Source organism: Lepeophtheirus salmonis, chromosome 5 (assembly GCF_016086655.4).
Source record: "Lepeophtheirus salmonis chromosome 5, UVic_Lsal_1.4, whole genome shotgun sequence".
NCBI classification, from domain to species: Eukaryota; Metazoa; Arthropoda; class Copepoda; order Siphonostomatoida; family Caligidae; genus Lepeophtheirus; species Lepeophtheirus salmonis.
In genome coordinates this window covers 39,009,349-39,030,373 of record NC_052135.2, presented here as the reverse complement: position 1 = coordinate 39,030,373, position 21,025 = coordinate 39,009,349, and the positions used below count along the sequence as shown (strand labels likewise).

General features: G+C 30.8%; 2 protein-coding genes across 3 annotated transcripts; one reads left to right on the top strand and one right to left on the bottom strand.

Annotated features, from left to right (window-relative positions):
- The first annotated feature begins 15,167 nt into the window (after positions 1–15,167).
- On the top strand, positions 15,168–17,959 carry LOC139905463 (carboxypeptidase D-like). Of its 2 annotated transcripts, none has more exons than XM_071888661.1 (6): positions 15,168–15,283; positions 15,353–15,535; positions 15,593–15,864; positions 15,929–16,106; positions 16,399–16,610; positions 17,388–17,959. In XM_071888661.1, exons 1-6 carry the CDS (start codon positions 15,244–15,246, stop codon positions 17,886–17,888), a joined length of 1,386 nt encoding a protein of 461 aa, XP_071744762.1. In that variant the 5' UTR covers positions 15,168–15,243; the 3' UTR covers positions 17,889–17,959. The 2 variants fall into 2 exon arrangements, with proteins under 2 accessions (XP_071744762.1, XP_071744763.1); XM_071888662.1 differs by having other exon boundaries at positions 15,223–15,252.
- A 762-nt stretch (positions 17,960–18,721) lies between these two features.
- LOC121118449 (uncharacterized) lies at positions 18,722–20,563 on the bottom strand. Its single transcript, XM_040713033.2, has 6 exons — positions 20,354–20,563; positions 20,202–20,300; positions 20,004–20,094; positions 19,615–19,947; positions 19,090–19,557; positions 18,722–19,034 (listed from the first exon to the last, which is right to left on the bottom strand). Exons 1-6 carry the CDS (start codon positions 20,433–20,435, stop codon positions 18,830–18,832), a joined length of 1,278 nt encoding a protein of 425 aa, XP_040568967.1. The 5' UTR covers positions 20,436–20,563; the 3' UTR covers positions 18,722–18,829.
- Between the last annotated feature and the right edge of the window lie 462 nt (positions 20,564–21,025).

Below are 21,025 nucleotides of genomic sequence, written 5' to 3'. Positions count from 1 at the left end.
CCAGGAAGTACTTTAGTTTCTATAGATCTACCTGGTTGAGCTGTAGCTACACACGTCCTTTCATACATACTGCACAAAACGCCTACGAGATTTCATTAAAATGACTTATATGAATTGCTATTTCTTAGATCAAAAATATGTATAAGAATGTGATATATTTTCAATCAATCAAACACTATTTAATACGCTCAAGATGGTTCATAAGTGTAATCAATTTGTTACTTTTTAAAAGGCTTTTAAAGGACAATTGGCAAGATTTTTTTTTGTTGTTGCAAAAGAACAAATATTTGACTCAGTTCAGTCAAATTGGATCAACTCACCGAGTACTCAAATTTTATCTCATGTTGACATTATGAAAAGCCATAATTCCCTTAATGGAACATCCTTTTAGATTGAAGGAAGTAAAAGTTAATTAATTAATCAAGAAAAAGATTCACTTGATCAAATTATCAATATAGAAGGAATCTTTAAAGATTGAAATAGACAAGCCTTAAAAACCACCATAAATATATGATGATAAAAACCAATTCATGTTTTGTCACAAATACTTGATGACTCAGCCAAGCTCATCCTACTTTTGTAATGCTACAATTTTCCGATTTAATGCATGTATGCCCTGTTTTGTTTGATAACTTGTTGGCATCGATAATTCAACTATATAATGTCCTTCTTGTAGGAACCTCTGTCCCATTGGCAAAACACCCGGACAACCAATTTTCATATACCTTGATTTTATCGACTTCCTCATTCACCTCCACAACACCAGAACGGAAACCATGATGGGAAATACTAAATTAAATTCACCCAACCTATTACATAGCAGAGTACAACACTTAGTGCCATTGTATTTTATAAATTGTGCAAAACCACAAAGAAAAACCGATTGAATTGGGAGTTTCAGTATGTAAAATGTACGTACATATAACTGGAATTCTAATGATTTTTTTAGATTACTCATAGTCAAGGAACTCCTGTAAAAATAGGTATCTTAATCATTATTTTATTTAAATAAATTAATGATTTTGAAGGCAAAGTTATAGAGAGAAGTAAGGGAGACTTGGGCAGTTTCAAGACTATTTTTACTCAACTACTCCAAGCGGGTTTGACTAAGACTTGCCAAATTTTAACACACCATACTCTCATAATATGTCTAGTAGTGCTTTTATTGATTTTAATATTATACCAGGAAATAGTTTTTTTCACAAATTGCAAATGCTGGAACTGTTCATAAATATCGAATTTGAGTCAGAAATTAACTGCAACTGCCAAAGTCTCTCTTACCTACATTAGCCAAAAGGATAATATATTGTATACCGTTATTCTTATAGAACCTACAAAGAAGATTCTTAATTAAATATTTAGAATTTATTTTGATAAATTATCAATTAAGGAAACATTTAACGACGTCTTCGCCCATCATTCAAACACAAAAACTAGTTATAAGTATCGTTTTTTTGCAATTTTAATCATTTTGGACTAACCAGCAATTGACAGCAGCAATTACTTACTTTTCAAAAATATAGCTTGTCCAAACTTCATCTGTCAAAAGATATAAAACAATTGACGAATCTCCCTGTTAGCTTGAGTAGATTCTTTGTCTCTGTGAAATCTTTTACGTATTCCCAAAAATGTCAATATTTATGAAATCACAGATGACGACACTTCATTATCATTTTCCTTCTTGACGTATGCAATTTTTTATTACCTTTGCAGAATTAATATTATTAGTATGAAGTTTAATTGGTTAGTGATGATAATAGATTAATATTCAAGTATACTCGACATCCACAGCAGACAAAAAAGATTCACATACTCCCTTACTTTAGACGTATAGTGATCGCGTAGTCTTTGTTTCACTACTTGGTTTATGACGGCATTATCTCACTAACATAAAAATGTACATTATATTTTGTTGTCAGCTGTCCATTTTTTTATTTATCTTTCCCTTATCAGTGTTGTTCTGTACGTTGAATTCAAATTAACTTTTGTTAAGATATTACAAAACATGGTTTGTCAATAATTATACAATTGACAGTTAGCTACCTACTGACAACTGATTTTCGACCTTTTTTCCCGTTTAATCGATAAGAGTCTGTGAGATACAATAAATGTAACGAGTTGACATTATTGCAGGGAAAAACTACGTTCAGAAATTAGAAAATTAAGAACGTCTGTTGCATGTCTTCTTTTTTGTACTCTGTACTTAGTAAGTCACCGTGATGTTAACTTTTCACTCTGAAGTAAGCATTCTCGCCTCTCTTTGGTGTCAATTGTTTTAAAAATGCATTATGAAATAAACATTCTTGAATTTAAATATAGTTATGGTATTTCCCCTTCATTAATGTCATACTCTGAATGGCACTATTTCATTTTCTCTCCCCCGAAACAAACCAGAACAACATGTAATAGGCAGTTGATATAGACCAAGTTCTTAATTCAGTAGTTTTATATGCATCACTCCTGCCTTCATCTTGCGCTTTATTTTACAGAAATGTCACCTCTACTCATGCAATCACGGCCCCAAAATCAATCATAATTGCCTGTTTTTAATTTCTTAAGACCAGTAACACCGTTTGGTATAAATATTTTGTTCATATCCTTCACAAATATCCAATTTCGTAAGGATTTGTGTCTCTTATCACAAGCATTTGAATAAAATATATTGAAAGTATCGCTCAAAAGGTTCTCAAAAAACAAGAAAAACAACTTATTACATATAGAGTCAGTGGATTTGCTTGAGGTAAAAACAATGGTTGAAATTTTATATAGTACCATTTTTCTTTTCTTATGATCCTACTATGTGGGAATCCCTAAGCTTAGTCTTACATATCTATTTATGTACATTATTTGCATATGTTTAATTATGTAATACATTCGGAGGGAGTACAATTTGCAATCCGTACATCATCATATGGTTGCAAATCATTTTAAGTACTCAACAATGTTGTTGAACAGGAAGTACGGAGGCTGGAAACATATGCCCTGTTATTCTTTTTTAGTTTATTTACTGACTCAATTATCATATAAACAACTAATCTCATCAACGATTCACATACCTTTGAATCTCTACGACAGAGCTTGAGTCAGCACGTTAACTCCCAAAAGAATTTGCTAGTTGAAATATTCCTATTAATATAAATAAGTCAAGGGGTTTTTTTTAGAATTCCGTTCTTTTCATACTCAGCCATTGAACATTACATTGATATAATTATTCAATCAATATAAACTGTCTCCACGAACCCTTGTTAAAAAAGAAAAATATGTTTTTTAATGCTATAAGTCAGGTAAATGATTCCCAAAGTGGAGATTGCAGCCCCTATGGGAGTGACAGGAAATAACGAAAGGGTCGCAAGATTATTTCCAAAAAAAGAAGGATATCATTGAAATTGCCATTACTTTTAATGGCATCAAAATTTAAATAACTTATTTTTTATTAGTATCTTCTGAATTTTTTTATAAAGTATTTTCCAGAAGATAGAACTCCAAGAAAACATACCTGGAAACGCCCTTATACCACCACAGCTGTCGTCTGAAATGGAAGATGCGCTTTTCAAACTTTCATGAGACCAAATACTAAAAGTAGAATTCTATTCTAAAACATTTGACGATTTCTGGAATTCTGTGATGAATGGGCACCGACTACTGTGGTCTACTGTAGTTTTCTACATAATAGGTTCGGGGAAAAGTAATTTCGTATTTTTTGCTTCATAATAAGTGTTACAATCATCCAATTTAATCCAAGTATCCCATCTGTTCTATAACTTGTTGCCAACGAGAATCCAACTTCATAATGCCCTCTTTGTAGAAGGGCTTGTCCCTATTAGTAAAGACATCGGACAACCAATTTTTACAGGCTTCTATTGAGGCAAAATTTATAATCCCATTTGCGATGGACATAGGCAGGAAAAGGTGTTAGTCACCTAGTGACAGGTTCGAACTGTAGGGTGGATGTCTAAGAATTTCCCATTCGAGCTCTTGGAGCTTCTGGCGCGTCATCAAAGATGTATAAGGCCTGGTGTTGTCTTATTGTCTCAAAATTCACCAATCTACCCACTTCTGTAAGATCGCCAGCTTTCACCATTCCCATTTGTTCGCAGTAGGAGACAGAATTTAGCGTAAAAAACCGCTCGAGCCACTTTTTTTGCAACATATGCCAAAAGAGTATCGTCACTGTATACTTTAAAAAAATTGGTCGTTTTTGACCTTATTTTCCCTTTCAAGTGATACAAATGTAAAATATGGGGAATTTCTTCCTTCGAGATCTCCATAAAAAGGCGATTAATACGAAATTACTTTTTCTCCAACCTATTTTTATAGCGACTTTGTTTCGTAAACCAACTAGATCGGAGTGAACTTTGGCAAAAAGAAAAGAAATCGGAAGACATTACAAAATATGCTTATTTAATGTGCCCTTTTTAAAAGAAATGAAGATATAGGAAGTATATATACCCGGATAATCAATCAATATTTAAGAGCCTCGAAATATTACTTAACAAGTTGAATAAATAATTAATAATTCCAAGATCCTGATGTAAAGGTGAAATCAATACAATTGCCAATTAATTCCAAAGTTCTGTTTTGCAAAGGTGTAAATAATTGAAGTTGGCAATTTGATATGGGGAATTCCAATATCCTGCTTGTCAACGGATGTATATTTATGTCGATGATATTATTAGAATTAAAATCTCTATTTTTGATCAATATAGTCAAATAATTTATATTATTTGTCTCTGGGTTTAACTTTATAAGGTTGATATATGGTCTTTAAGTCATCTATTTGCATAAAATTAACTCCAAAATTTATATTCCTTTCTCAATTAGAAGTGTAAGAATCTCACGTTGTCTAGCCTCATATTTTCATGGTCAAACTCCAAAAAGTTTAGGAACCACTGAGTTTGGTGACCAACCGCTCTCATTTTTCCTGGAAATCCTGTTCAGAGTGTCCGGATGACTTTTTTATACATTCATGAAATAGTCTGGTTTTTTTATGGATTAAGTTAATTTTCTGGATGTTAAAAATTTTCGTGCAAAAGGGACATTTAATTAAAAGTTAATGAAAAAATAAAGACGAATCAAATTTCAGATATCTTTTAATTAAACAAGAATCAAAATTAAATCTTAAGTTCTACTAACATGTACTTTTTTGAGAATGCAAAATATGGACACCCTATCTTTATCATAATAGTACATTCTTAAAAAGTGAGGTGGCCATTGTCCCCTGTTGCGTAGCCCCTGGTAAAAAATAATTACTAGTTGGAAAAAACAAACACTATTGGCGTTGATATATCATCAAATAATCAGAAGAAGCTGCTGTGTACTCTAACTAGAGCCCAAAATTTCTATACTTATTTCATACCAGCTTAGAAAAATGAGCAATATCCACATAAAAAAGTGCAAATGAGGATTTTTTCCAAAAAAAGGTCAAATTGAGCAATTTTTGTCCGATCGCTAACAAATCCTTAGTCTACTCATAAGTAATTTAAGTCAAATAATCTGTGCTTATGATGGCTATTTTTAATTAATGGAGGCTTGGACATTGAGCGGAAAAGGTGCACCGTTTCTTTCTTTTCGTTCATTTTTGAAGGCCCAAAAATAAAAAAATGGAAAGATGCATAAAAAAATTTTTTTGACAGCATTCATTTTTTCTTTTCTTCAAAAATTTGTATTATCCCGGATCAAATGTAAAACCAAGTGACAAAACGAGGATCACGTGTTCAATTTTTGTTTCAATTGGAATACTTTTTGTGCATTAAGAGCGCTTAGGGTATTAAAAAAATGGAGCATAGCAAATGATTAAGTGACGTCATCTGTTTTACGTTAAAATTGGGATTTCAGAACATACTTTTTATTGTAACCAAAACTAAATTTGGACAAATAAATAAAGACTAACACAACTCTACTTGCGAGTATTAAAATACCCCGTTCTACACGAATTCAATGTACCATTTCTAATCGATTCGAAAAAAATACCTGAAACCCATTCTTAGTGTCTCCCTTATTGCAGATTTTTATTTTGTGAATTTCCCAGCTTAACCATAAATGGATTCATATATCTTTTTTTGGGGATCTACGTTCATAATTATAGATTTTTTCATGTGTAAACATAATACCTATCTAGCTTCGCAAAACTGGAAAGACATTAACTACAAATCTATTTGAAGAAATAATATGTATATTTTGATATTATGTAATTATGATTAAAATTCATAGCAAATACTCGTCAATCTATCAAAAATAAATTTGTGGTCTGACAACAACCAATAATTAATTAATTAACATTTTTTCTCTTATTTTTTTCAATTGTAGACAGATTTTCATGGGTGTTTAATGTTTATGGGTCTTTTTCCACGTAGATTTTTGGATTTATACATTTCATATGATGTATTAATGTTGTTCGGTACTATAAGTTGTTTCGGAATACTGACACGTTTTAAACGGTACTATCCTGCAGTTATCCTAAATCATAAAAAAGTCCTGGCCAATAATGTAACTAGTGACAGGACGATTAATCGGAAGCTGAGAATCGTATTTTTTTTTTTTATTGGAATCGGGATCGGCACCGGAATTGGTATCAGGAAAATAATATTTGATTAACGATTTATTTCTGGTATTTTTTATCTATTGATTCTTTTCTAAGTTATGAAAAAAACAAAAAACGTCCCTCCCAATTGATGAATTTTTGTTTTTACCTAGAAAATTTAATATATGAAGTGTAATTAAATTTTTCAATTTTTTTCAATCAAAATTAATTTTCTGTGAATGACTATGTATTTTTGAAATATTTTTCCAAAAAATTTTATTTTTCAATTTTTCTTCAAAAACATATTAATTTCTGGATTTTTTTTTTTTCAAAAAAGTTCCAAATACCAAGCTTGTATTTTTTAAATATTATTGAAAATATTAAATAATCGGAATTGGCATAAGAATTTTTTAGTAGAATCGCATTGGATTTGGTATTTGGATTTTTTATAATCGGTACCTCACTAAATGTAAACCTTCAAATTTCTGACACTAAGAAACAAAACTCATGACAACACTAGTATGTATATCAATTATGATTCCATCAATTTTGCAGTCTTTTCTATTGATTCCTAGGGATTTTTGAGGTTTACTTAAGGATTTCAAATTTATTCTCCCGTCCAATTTAGTTGTTATAATTTATTCTCATCTGTGGATTCCTTCGTCTAACTTGATACGTCTTGGCTATTTCATATGTTATTATTTATGATTAATAAAGGAAGTATACTTTTTGTACGTTTCCAAAATGACAAGAATACCATTTTTTGTTGATCCCTCGTAGTTGTCGTATATTTATTGGATATTTTATTATTTCTATTAATAAATTTTGTCTATCATATACAAATATAAATGTATAGCTAAGTTTTTAATTAAATATCAATAAGCAATATTATAATACAGTATCGTATAAAATACTATGTTATGTGGCATTTTAATAGTATAAAATGTCTATGTGTATGAATATATCTAATTCAGTTCAAAAATTGTGTAGGTATAATATCACAATTATAGTCTGGGAGTACTAAAGAGATAATAGCAGATGGTATATCGAACTTGTTTGGCCAATTACTAGATGATTTTGGGCCTTCTTTGTTTATTTTTGTAGGAAAAGTTGCGTGGTACAATAAAGGTAAGGATGTGAACAAGAGCTCATTTGAGTTTAGTTCATCAAGGCTAAAAAGAACACTGATTAAGGGATAAGAAGCAAAAACATTTACAGGAAACAAAAAAAATACTGCTTAATGCCGTGACATAAGTAAAGATAAATCCTTTGTCCATATTTGATAATGACCTTTATTCAACTTTGTCAACAATTGATATTTTTATGTCCAGGTTAAGTTTTTTTTTTAACTTATGTACACAGGCAATGTACTACTTGGCAATACAACATTTTATCATCTTTCTTAGTTATTTATATGTACGGCATTTAACAACTGTGCCTACGTGATATACATGTCAAAAATACACGCAGGTACGAGGGAATGAAATTTAGGGAATGGTTAAGAGTTTTATTAGTGGTGAGACTCGATCCGAGACCAAATTTTGTTTTTCACTTGGTCTTAATCGATCTCAGATCGTAGACTAAAATTTGAACGTTATTAAATCATGTATCGAGTTTTTTGGTCTCTATGCATAGACCGATTTCTTCGATTTCAACCCATGGAATGATTTTCTCTCTTGTCCAGATTTATTTCTTGTACAAATATGATTTATACAACGTATTTAACTTCCTATGGCGTCATTATTAGTCGATGCTCACAATTTGAAAACACACATTACGTCATCAATAGACTTAGGACTTGTGAGGGATCGCTCAAAAAATTACTCACTTTGACCTTCTTGGGGAAAACTGCTAATTTTGTACTTTTTGGTGTGAATATTGCTCATTTTCTACCCTTTTATGAAATAAATAGCGAACATTTGGGTTCTAGTTAGACTACAAAATAGATGTTAATGATCCTTTGATGATATTTTTCGAGGGAAAATCCTCCTGGAAAACCCTTCTCCATCAGGCTCACTTTTTAGAATTAAAATATGTATATGATGAAATTAATATTATAATTTCATCATCAGATATGTGAGGGAGCCATATTTCGATAGTAGCCAATGAGATGAAGGATATATCTGGCACAAAATTGACTGTTGAATAATCCCTCTTGAATCTTGCAACAAATAATAAATACTTTTGCGTCAAATGTGGAATCCTAATATTCCATTTTTGAAAAAGGTTAGACGTAAAATCATTGGTGGTGGTGATGATAAAATTCCTGCATCTGACAAGAATCTTGAAGATCACACCAACTTCAATGTTGCTCCAAATACTAATGTGGTCGTAAAACGGTCTTTTACTATGTTTAAAACTACCAATTTGGATCCAAGGGAAAAATTAAAGGAAGAAAATATTTATAAAATATTGATTAGTCATTATAATATAGGCAAATTTACGAATAAATTATGGTGAATATAAAGTAAGAATAATTGTTTTAAATAATGTACAGAAATGACATTTTCAGTCTTTAAGTAACTATGCAACCTCCATAAATTTACATTTTTAAATGGAACTAAAAATATGAATTCAGCGAAGGGCAAAAAAAGTTGCATACATAATGAAAGAAAAGGATAAAGTAACATCATTAGTGTTATCATAAAAAACGACGTCATATGGTGGGAGAAAATTACATAAGAAAATAAATCTTTTCAAGCAAACGACGACTTGATTTAATCGACACTTACAGAAGTTATAAAAAATATATATTTCTATAACAAAAGGTTTAAAGACTCGTTAACATTTGAAAATTATTGAATGGATGACGTTGAAGTAATAGACTAAATGAGCAAGTTATTTAATGTTTGAAAAGCATAGGTTTTATCAAGGTTAATGGAAATTCAAATTTATGCCATCATGTAATCGGGTTAACTAGAATTTTCAATTTGATGTAACGTACCAACTGCTGGGCAAGACAGACAGATATGACGTCGTAGAGTTAGATGTACAAAAAATATCAGTCTTGATCCGGTCCCACAAAAAAATAAGATAAGAAACATGAAAAAAATTATAAGGAAAATTTCGACCCGATTGATGCCCACTAGTGCTATGTCCGTTCTTATTTATTCGGTCCAGTTCAGTCTTAGAACCAGTCCTTAGGACTTTCAGTACTAAAACTGAATAAACAAAGAAAAAATTAATTGGAGTGACGTCATCAAGGACCGAAATTTATAAGTTTTTAGGACAAATATACAGGACTGAACTGGACCGGACTAGAAGAGACTGCAGTCTTCAGTCCTAAATAAGGACGGACGTACACTATTACGTAGCCAATTCTTTTCAACTATTGACTTTTTATTTAATAACATTTGGGTATTGCTTCGAGTATTCGAGCACCTTAAAAAGAGCTAATTCGAATTCCATGAATCAATGCTCAGAGCAACACAAAACATGTGGAGAAAAGTAGAAAAATAGACAACCGATAATAAAATACACTGTATATTTTTATGTTTGTGAGGTAGAAGGATTTTAGGCTTAAGTATGTATATCCAAAAACTAGGTGTATACGCCTTTTAAAAGGTCAACTCCTTTTGTGTACATAATTCAGACATCAAAGTATAAATAGATATCTATTAGGTACCAAACGTATTAATAAACACACCTTACAACTCATAAACAATAGAACATTAAAAAAAATATGAACCAAAGACCCTTCCTGAGAATGACACAAACAAATAAATATATTTATGTATTCGGGCATCATTAATCAGTAAATCTGAAACACGGCCGGTATTCACATGTATTTTTTATTAAATATATAACAATTCCAATAAGAAACTTTTAGAGGGAGTCAAATTCTAAAAGGTCATATTAAATTATTTTGTTGAAATATATATATATATATTTTTTTTTAAACATAAACCTTTTCGTTTGAAAGATAATATTCATTTTATATCTTTAGCACGATATTTATTGAGCCTTTAAAGGTTTGTAACATATTAGCATAGATTTATTTTATTCATTTGCCAATTTTATGAGGCCCTATTGTTTTAAAAAGTATGCTTGTAGAATAGATAAAGATACTAGTGTTGGGCTTCGGTCTGAGAGACCGAACAATGTTCGGTCTGGACTAGTCAAATTGTTCTTGCTCGATCCCATGATAGGGACTCAAAAGCAAGAGACAACAAACATATCAATGGGTAAAAAATTATTACCTTATTTTACTGTACTATGTTCATTTGTTGTCTCACATCATTTTTAAGGATGTAATTTTCGAAGGTAAACATTACAGTTTTATTCTTCTCGCGCTGTACAAAACTCATTTCTTGATGGAGGAATGAGTGAACAATATTTATATATATGTTTTTTTGTTCATTATTATTTAAACAATCTTGTCACTTCTTTAGGTCCATGATTTTTTTTAGAAAATAAATTTGATAGTAAAATCACCTTTTTTAATTATTTAGAAAAAAAAAAATGTTTACGACTGAAAAATCGTCCAAGATCGATTTAGACGAAAATACTATAGGACCAAAAAAAAAAAATGATATCGGACTGAGTCTCAATACTTATAGATACATGTATAAGTGCCAACAAATAAGCATAATATTTTGCAAATAAATCATACCAAAAACTTTTTCTTTTGTGAGAACATTTAATACATTTATCTCTGAATTCCTTGATAATGATTTATAAAGTGCTCTAAACTACTGTTTCAAAGAGCAAAGAGGAAAAATAATAGTTGATTAATTAACTTTTCTTTATTTACGTATCAAATTTCCTTTAAGTAAATTATATATCACATTTTTCAAGCCTGGAGAGTGAACGAAAATGAGGGCCGATTTTCGTCACTTTTGAGCGCGGGAAAGGAAGAAATTGAACGATTCATGGGGAAAATATTTCTATTGCGTTCATTTCTTCACTCCTTCTTATCCTTGTTCTCCAAAAACATCACTAGAATCATAGCTGAAACCGCAGGGCGAAAAATGACTACATGATCATTTTTTGTACAAATTTAATTCCCTACAATAATACTTTTTTTGTACACTAGGGACCACTGAGTGTATCATGAATTCCTTTATTCTACTAACCGTGCAACCTACATAAATTCATAAAGGGAATTATGTGGAAGGGTGATAAAATTGCCTACGTCATGATTAACTAATGCCATTTGTAGTATCTCAAAAGTGACATCTCGTATTGGAATAAATGTTTTTGTAGCCAACTAAATTTGAACAAAAATTGATCTCGTTATCGTCGTTTTGTTTACAAAATGCATGAGCAAATGAGCCCCTGAATGAATAATATATATTTTTTTTTCAAAAAAGAATGAATGAACATAGAAAATTGAGCCCAAAGAAAATATATAAAGAATGAGAAGTACAACAAGTCAGCTGAATAAAAACAGTGAGCAACATAAAATAATAAGAGATTACATATTTTAATATTTATTTATAATGGGTTATTTACCTGAATTTCAGCTCTTTAACGTACAACAAAACAAGGCTACCAATTTTTCTGAAATGACCACATTGCACTTTTAGTTCTATATAGCTAGATATCGATCCTCAATTCTATTCTGAGTCCATCAAGGACTTACAATCTACAACAAATCCTCACACTCCGTCTTTTATGAGCATTCATGAATATTTGGTTTTGAATATAATTGAATCTATTGAGGACAAGAAGTTCAATACTCAGGAATTAAATAATCATGACAATTTCTTCTTCAGATTACCAATTCCAAAATATTCGGCCAGCTACAAAAATAACTCAATTTACATCACTATATTTTATTTTTATAAGTTCTTCGGTCCAGCCTGACATTATTATTTATTCTTAATTAATCTGTATTAATAAAACAATATGCGTCTGTTTGTTGAAACCTAATAACTCTGAGTAATATTACTCCCGCTAGTATTATATAATTTAATTTCCTAATATCATTTCTAAGAGCCTTTAGTGTATCTTACTATAAATCAAATCAATTTATTTTGAATTTGATATGAAAAAACAAAAGCAAAACACAAAATAGAAGAATGTAAAGCATTCATAAATAATTATTTTTCAAGGTTCATTTCCAAAAAACAACAATTTTAATTAATCCAAGAAGCACATGCTTGCAAATTCCTATGACATATTGTTTTATGCATATCAAGTTTTTGTAAGTAGTTCAAATTGAGTTAGATGTGTATGATTAAATCGTGGTTATTGACGACTATGTGTAACATGAGTAATTTTTATTTAATAATACATCATGTCTGAATTTGAATGCCGGGAGTTTATCTTTTTTTTATCATATCTGAGTAAATATTTGAATACTTTGCATTCAAATTTGAAGATAAGTTGATGTGTGCTTTGTACAATATTTGTTTGAAAAAGAACTATACTATCTAGTAACGAGCCCTCTATTTTCTTATGTTCTATACAGTAAGTATATTTCTAACAAAATTTAATTTCAATTTTGTGTGTTTCTAAAAAAAATTAAATTCAATTTTGCTTCCTTTTAATAAATAATGGTAAAAAAGAAGTTTTGATAAGAAAATCATGTCTCTAGCTTGAATTTTAAGGAAGTTATGACCATTTTGTCATCAGAATTATACAGTTTATGTTATAATCTACACCAAAATCTGTGATCTAATAAAATATGATATTCAAATAAAACAATACAACTTTCTTAAACATCAATAGAATTAAATGAAATTTTCAGGAATCACTTTTAAGTACCTGCAATTGAATTGTATAATATGAAATTAGAGCATATGAATATCTTCCCACGCTCTCCAGACAATAAATATTAACTATTGAAAAGAAGGAGGTTAAAAATTAAGACTAAATACTTTCATATTGTGGAGTAATAAAGATTGAAGGTGCTAATGTCGGATTAAAATTTATGCACTTTGCAGGGCCAAATTAGTTGAAAACTTTACAAAATGCTAGTTATATACATTTTGTAACGTCCATTATAATTCTCATTTGATTCATTATACTTTAATTGTAATTTTGAAGACTACCTTGAGATGACTTATTTTACATCAAATAGTGAAATGTAACAATGCAATGGATTGATTTTTTCTTAGAATGGATGAAAGAATCAAAATATATCTAAATTAAATATAAATGAGGTGAAATTGAGTTTTAAATAATGAAAATCCGACATTTTTATAGAAATCTCCAAAACACTTATAGCCTATTGTAAGTTTTTTTCTCTCCGTAAATCGGCATTTTCTAACATTTTATATACAGCACTTTCACTGACGTCATAAATTGCATCATAATTAAAGAGGATGCCATTTGGAGTGCTCTTATTCTTACCATATAATATTAACAATTTTAGAATAAATCTTGATGAAACATAATTAAATGGCTTTGAAAATAAAAAATGACTTATCACTTACATTGAATACTACTTGATTCAAATTATAAACAGTGTTATTTGAATTAAATCAAAGTAATTAAAACCCCCTTGAGGTAGCTAGATTTATACAAATTTTTTTAAATCGATTAAGGACGAGAATAATTAGAAGAAAACATATTTTGACTATATATTATATTAGGTTGGAACATTTAATAAAACTATGCAATATAGCTGTGGATATTTTTGATACACAGAAAGGCTTAAGAAATATATTTGTTGGTCTCAGTTTAGCATCCAAAAAAACAGTAATAGTTCCCTATTTTCCTTAGTATTAATAAAATAGGGTTTCATTCTTATAAAACTTGATTGTTTTCGCCCATAGACAAAGCTTGTAGGGGGGCCGCTCCCCTGATCCTCAAGATTTAATGAATGAACATATATATTTGGGCCGACTGGAACAAGTTTAATACACTTTGCCCCCCTCCCAATACTAATCCAAAATGAAAGTTTCTAACATTAAACGTGAAACTCGACATAACCATCATAAAAGTTTTGCTCCTGTCATCCACAAATATTTCCCCTGATATAGAAAAAATATCACAAAAGAAGCAAAAACAAGTGTCTTATTAAATAATTAAAAGTTTTTACGACTTTCGTTTTTTTTAATATTAAAATATAGGGGTTTTTTTTTAATTGTGTTTAAATTTCATTTCTTTAGTATAATTCCTGTAGTAAAAAATAAGGTTATTGTTTAAATACAATTATATTGAATCCTTGTTTTCTCTAAACACCCAGAAAATCAACTACATGATTCATTAACATGTGTTTCCACCATGACTCTGCAACAATAGCTGTCTGACCCTCTGCCATGACACTAAATAGCTGTTTGGCCCCTACTCTTCAAAATTTTGCTGACCCATGCTCTATTAGTCTAAAAAGGAAAGTAATTGTGATCTGCAAAGATGATGTATTTAATGTGGATAGTATCTAAAATGAGAATTATTTAAAATAACCAAAAGTTATTTGGTACTAAAAAGATAGTCTAAGAATAATAGGTAATAAGAAACCTACTACCTAATAGTGGTGTGGGTTTTTCTGTTATCAAAATGCCTTTACCGTAATTCTCTTGGATGACGATCCTCAAACGCTCAGGTATTTGATATCAATGGACAATGGTTTTAAACGGCAAAAAGTGTTGCAGGAGTAGGGAGTGAGGCGTTTGCGTAATATCGCATATCTTCAACTAAGGAGCAGTAGAAAAGTTTGGAATATTTCCAAACGAGCACACGCTTTTGCATTCTCGTCTGCTGATTGTTGACATTCGATTACATATTATTTTCAAATCTTATTGACTCAGTTATAATATGAATAGTAGCGGAGTATGACGAAAGTAATTCAGTTCCCTGTTCTTTATTTGCTTTGTGGGTGTTGAAATAAATTATTGAATTTATTATTATAAAAATATTATTTCTTATTTTTCAACGTTATAGTCATCCTACTCAGTGTCCACTCATTTTCGTATCATAGTCATGAAGATCTTGTTGAATCCATACTGTCCGCTGAAAAAAAATGTCCACAAATCATTCAATCCTTCAATTTATCTGAAAATTCAAGGGAGGGTAGAGCTCTCATGGGGGCTAAGTTAACACTTCATAAGGAAAGGCCCTTACTTGGTTAGTCCCTATTCTTTTTGGGATTCTTAATGTTCAATCAATACTCTATTTTCATAGTTCCGATGGTCAAATTGATAGGAAATATGCATGGAAACGAGCCTGTGAGTCGGGAGGTCCTTTTAGGACTTATTCACAAACTATGTAATTGGTATCAGGAAGAAAATCCTAGAATATTGAAAATGTTAAAAGAAACGGAGCTTTATATCCTTCCTTCCATGAATCCTGATGGATTTGCTCGATCCAGGGAAGGGGATTGTATTAGCATTCGTGGACGAACGAATGCACGAAGAAAAGATCTTAATCGGAACTTTCCATCTGTGAATGAAAGCGTAATTTAGAGTGTTAATATTAATTGGCTTTTCCATTTTGAAATAAGTTGTCTTTTATTTTCAGATAACTGAGGATGATATCATGTATCTTGAACCAGAAACCAAAGGACTTGTACGATGGATACTTAGTAAACCTTTTGTGTTATCAGCCAATTTTCATGGAGGGGCTTTAGTTGTTAATTACCCATTTGATCGTAGCGATCTACCTCTAGGAGCTCCATTTATAACAGAAGATGATGAAGGTAAATTACTCATGTTCTCATAACACTTATATCGAGAAGAGATGCTTTTTATAACAAGACATTTGACTTATTCACTAAAAAATACTATATTATATTGTTTGAATAACTGTATAAAAAATAGGTCACATATTATAATAATATGATTCAGTTATGTTGAACGGAAGTTCACAATTATTCTGGATAATATATATTATATTGGAAAAAAAAACTTCCTCATTTTTTCTCTTCGTAATTAAAAGTAAATATTTATTTGTAATTCCTTAATATATATTTTATTAATTTATATTTCCAGAGTTCAAATATATTTCCAAAGTGTACTCCTTTAATCATCCAACAATGCATAAAGGCTTTGATAGTATCTGTCCTGGTGGAGTATTTGAAGATGGAATAACAAATGGGGCTGAATGGTATTCATTTGAAGGAGGGATGCAGGACTTTAATTACCTTTATACGAATTGCATGGAAGTCACTGTAGAGATGTCCTGTTGCAAATATCCAAAAGCTGTAAGCCCCACATAACTATTAGTGATGGGAGTCGGTCCGATACCGTTTTTTCCCCACGGTTTCTACAAAGATTTGGATCCATAGTGAAATATCTGACCGTATAAAATAAATTTAATTATACATATCTTGGACTGATTTTTTCCGTTCTCACTCTTTCAACCGATTTTTCACCCTACTTTGATTTACGATTTGCACACATGTCAGAGAGGTAACTCCGTGATGAGTTACCTCTCTGACATTCAAATATAGATTGTATTTTGTGGTCTATTTTTCTGCAACTTTTTTCTTCATATCAATGTTTAGAACGTTGATTGATTAAGTTTGAATTCGCTCTGGCTCAGAACAATTTTGGGCCTCTTTTTCTGTTCCTTTTCAGAGGACGCATTACAATATATATTAAAAGGTAATGACCTGATATAAAATGCTTTAAAGTTCATATGACACCAATGTTCACAATTTGGAAACAGATTTGACTTCATTAACTATTTATTTATGAAACTGGTTCAAAATAACTGTAAATGAAACCAATCAAAACCGGTTTTTTTTTGGTGGTACCAATCTAGGCCATATTCGTCTTTGTTACCGATTAATAACGTTTTTTTCTTCGATAAAACCCCTTGAGACTCAACTTCTTTAAAGAACCGAACAAATTCAGTCCAACCAAAATTATAATGGTCTCAGACCGGTCTAGAATTTTTAGACCGATACCTATCACTATTAGTATTTAATACATAAGTTCTAATAATAATAATAATAATTAATTTCATTTATTATAAGGTGAGTCTTGAACAACACATGGATGACAATCAAGAGCCTCTACTTAGTTATATTGAAGCAGTTCATATTGGTGTCAAGGGTATAGTAAAAGATACTGATGGACATCCTTATCAATACAGTGTCATCAGAGTTGAAGGACGGAACAAAATACTCTTTACCACAGAGTTGGGAGAATATTGGAGACTTTTACATTCGGGCGACACATATCGAATAAGAGCTGAGAGTAACGACGAACATAAACTCAGATCGAATTGGGCAGACGTTTCATTAACTTCCAATGTTGTCGTGATCTTAAATTTTACTTTATCTGTGTATGATGAGACATTAAGCATTCGTGAAAGACTCTTTTTAAATCAGCCTAAATCAGAGAAATATTCTGAGCGAACAACAGAAAAAACCTTAGAGAGTCTAAATAATATAGGAGGTTCAGTCAGTTGCGTTCTTCTTGATACATCCATTGCTATCTTTGTTAGTTTCAATTTTATGTTAGGATATTTATGACAAAGTATAGATTCTAGTTCAAATTTTATTTATATTACATATTGATTCAATAAATCTATAACAAAACCTTATTCCTCAGTCAACTTAGGCTTATGTTTTACGGTTGTTAACTCATTACTTAATTTTATAATTATTTTGTACTGATTTAAAAAAAGTTTTTTTATGAAGTATTTCATTTGGTAAGAAAAGTGTGCATGAATAAATTAAAAAGGTCTAAATCCCGGTGAGTGGAAAACCATGGCTGAGAAAACGTTATAAAAATATACATACTAGTACTAGATTTTGTAGTTGTTGACCCTAGTATTTTTATTTTCTAAATATTTCACTCTTCAGGAGAAAACATCTATTTAGAAAGTGTAACCACCAGTGGGTTTGTTCATAAAAGATGGAGAGTAACACTGAAGGTTTGTTGGGAAGTTATAAGCAGTGATACTAAAGGGAATCATATTTTAGCTCGCCCTATATTTTTTTTATAAGTTGGCAACCTGAATATTGAATTTTACTTTCCAAAGCTGTCGTCATTATTACTTAATAGCTGAGGAGTGAACTTCCTTTTCTACTACATAAAAGTTATCATTGATGTATATCATATACAAAACCGGATTGAACATTCGAGTGTGCTCATAAAAGACTGAAATTAACCTTAAGGGCTTGTAGCAGAGTTGTGAAAATACATAAGTCCTTGTTGGACTCAGGTAAGAATTATTCCAATGTCGATCCTCAATTGTATTTTATGTCCTGAGAGGTATACAGAGTCTATATTGAAAATAAACCAGATTTCATTTTTGTTCTCGACGACTCCGAGAGAAATATTCGAATTAAACTAAAATCACTTTTACAATCATTAACAAAGTTGATTTATTTGCATCAATATAAAAGTATAAACAATTCTACATTACTAAAATGTACTTCTAAAGATTTTTTTATAACTTAAAATGTTACTAAATTTTTTCAAAACTAAAGAGATATGTTTGATTTTTCCTTAGTGTTATTTTCTTAAGATCTTTAGTCAAGAGAGTCCTGTGGCTCTTTGAATTTCCCCTTTTTAAAATATAAATTTTCCAAAATGTACGTTCTTTGCGACTATTTCTCAGCTCGTTGATTCCAAGAAGTCTCTCACCAAGGTATGTTGACTTTGTATGTACTCTATTGGGAAAAGGAGAAGAAATAATATGCTGATTACCTCAGAGAAAATTATTACTTAAAAGTTTGTGGATTATTTTGTGAGTAGTCCAACAAGGCATCATAGAGCGAGGTCCTTCCCTTGGATTTTAATGAAATCCGAAACCGAATAGACTGATGAGTATACACGCCATCATTTATTTTAAAGAAAACAAAGTCCTGACTTTCTACCAATGCTCTGGCTTTGTACTTGTGATCACATGCAATTTGGATCTGATCTGTGGTGAATGAAGAAAATGCAGAGATTACAGACGTTGTTATTCGAACAGATCGTCCAAAACTTCCATTCGGTTGTCGATCCTTCAATAAATACATTTTGCTCATTGTGAAGCGAGATTCATCTTTAAGCTTTTTTGGTGATGTATTGTACAGAGCAACTGAGGCGAGTGAGGTTTGAAATAAATTTTTACCAAAATCTCCAGACAATGTATTTTCAACAGAGTCTAAATATTTGCGATTCTTGTATATGTACTTTGATATTTTTTGCCTGATAATGAAAAGAACAAAATGATTATTTTGAAAAATTTATGAATTTTAATATTACTGCTGTTCGCCTTCCGCATTCTTGATCAAGCATAAAAGAGCCTGGAGACGAACCGAAGATACTTCCACGCAAAAAGGGCACAATTTTCCTAATATATAAAAGTTATCGAGACCTTCAATGGCTTCTTCCAAGTTTAAGCCTTCCAGTTCGTTACACAACACAAGAGTCAACGCTCCGAAAGCAGGGGATGTTGGCGGTGTATGTTTTAGACGATGCATCATAATGGAGATTAAATCCATGCCATTCACATTTCTAAGATTATAGCAGCCCGCTAGAAATGCTCCTCCAAACGCAGCAAGATTTGCAGAGTCAATTTCTTTTAATGAAGAATCCCTGCAAGTAAGAATGGTTTAGTATAAAGATTATGGACAAATGGATAGAGTCTGTACCCAATAGCTTCCGAGAGGAACTCCACTTCAAGTTGTTTGAAAGAAAGGCTATGAGATACGTTATTCCATGTGGGACGAGCCGACAGTAAACCTAAGAATAAAGTATGATGAGTAATGGCTATAAGAATGGAACAATGGATCCATTATGTACATAAATTATAGCCCCTATTATACTGAAAATAAATGAAGACATCTTACCTAGTAAAGCAATAGGAGTTTGTCCATCTCTCCATCCCTGTGTAAAATTATCTTTTTGGGACATGATGAAATCAAAGGCTCCATTCTTTATCTCATAGACTGAAATAGAGTTATGATATGAAAATGTAAAGTAAAATCCATATATTACATACCTTTACGTTCTGATAACTCCTCCTGAGCCAATGACTCGCAACTCAAGCTCAATATTAATAGAAAAGCCGCAAATGCACTCATGATCCAGGGTGATGGGAGTTTAATGTGCACTACAATTCCTTATTGCAAAGGAAATAAATTATACATCAGATCAGACAATCTTGTTTTATGGTAAATAATCAGGGTACATTTAGCCATTATATTTTGTTGTTCTAAATCCAGGTGATTAATTTTTTTAAGAAGATAAAATAGGTACTTTATTATTGTTATATCAATTGAATTATTACTTCCCTTAGATAATAAAAAAACTCTTTTTAATAGGCATCCTAGTTCTAACTACATAATTATTATAATCAAAGTCGATTCTTAAAAGGAATTGATAATAGCTCATAAAAAATAGATGAATAAAAAAAATCCAATGTAAAAATATGTTTTTTTTTATGTTCTTTGTACAATTAATAAAGTTTATTTTCTGCACTTTCAAAACTATATTTTGTAAATTTGTATAGCCTCTTAAGGTTATGTAGTGTTATGTAGTAACGTGCTAGTTAGTAATATAATAACATTACTTTTCTAGTAACTAATAGTGTAACGGGATTACTTTGCTAAAGAAATCATATGTAATATAATAACTGTTTAATTCAGTAATGTAATAACTTATTATTAGAGAT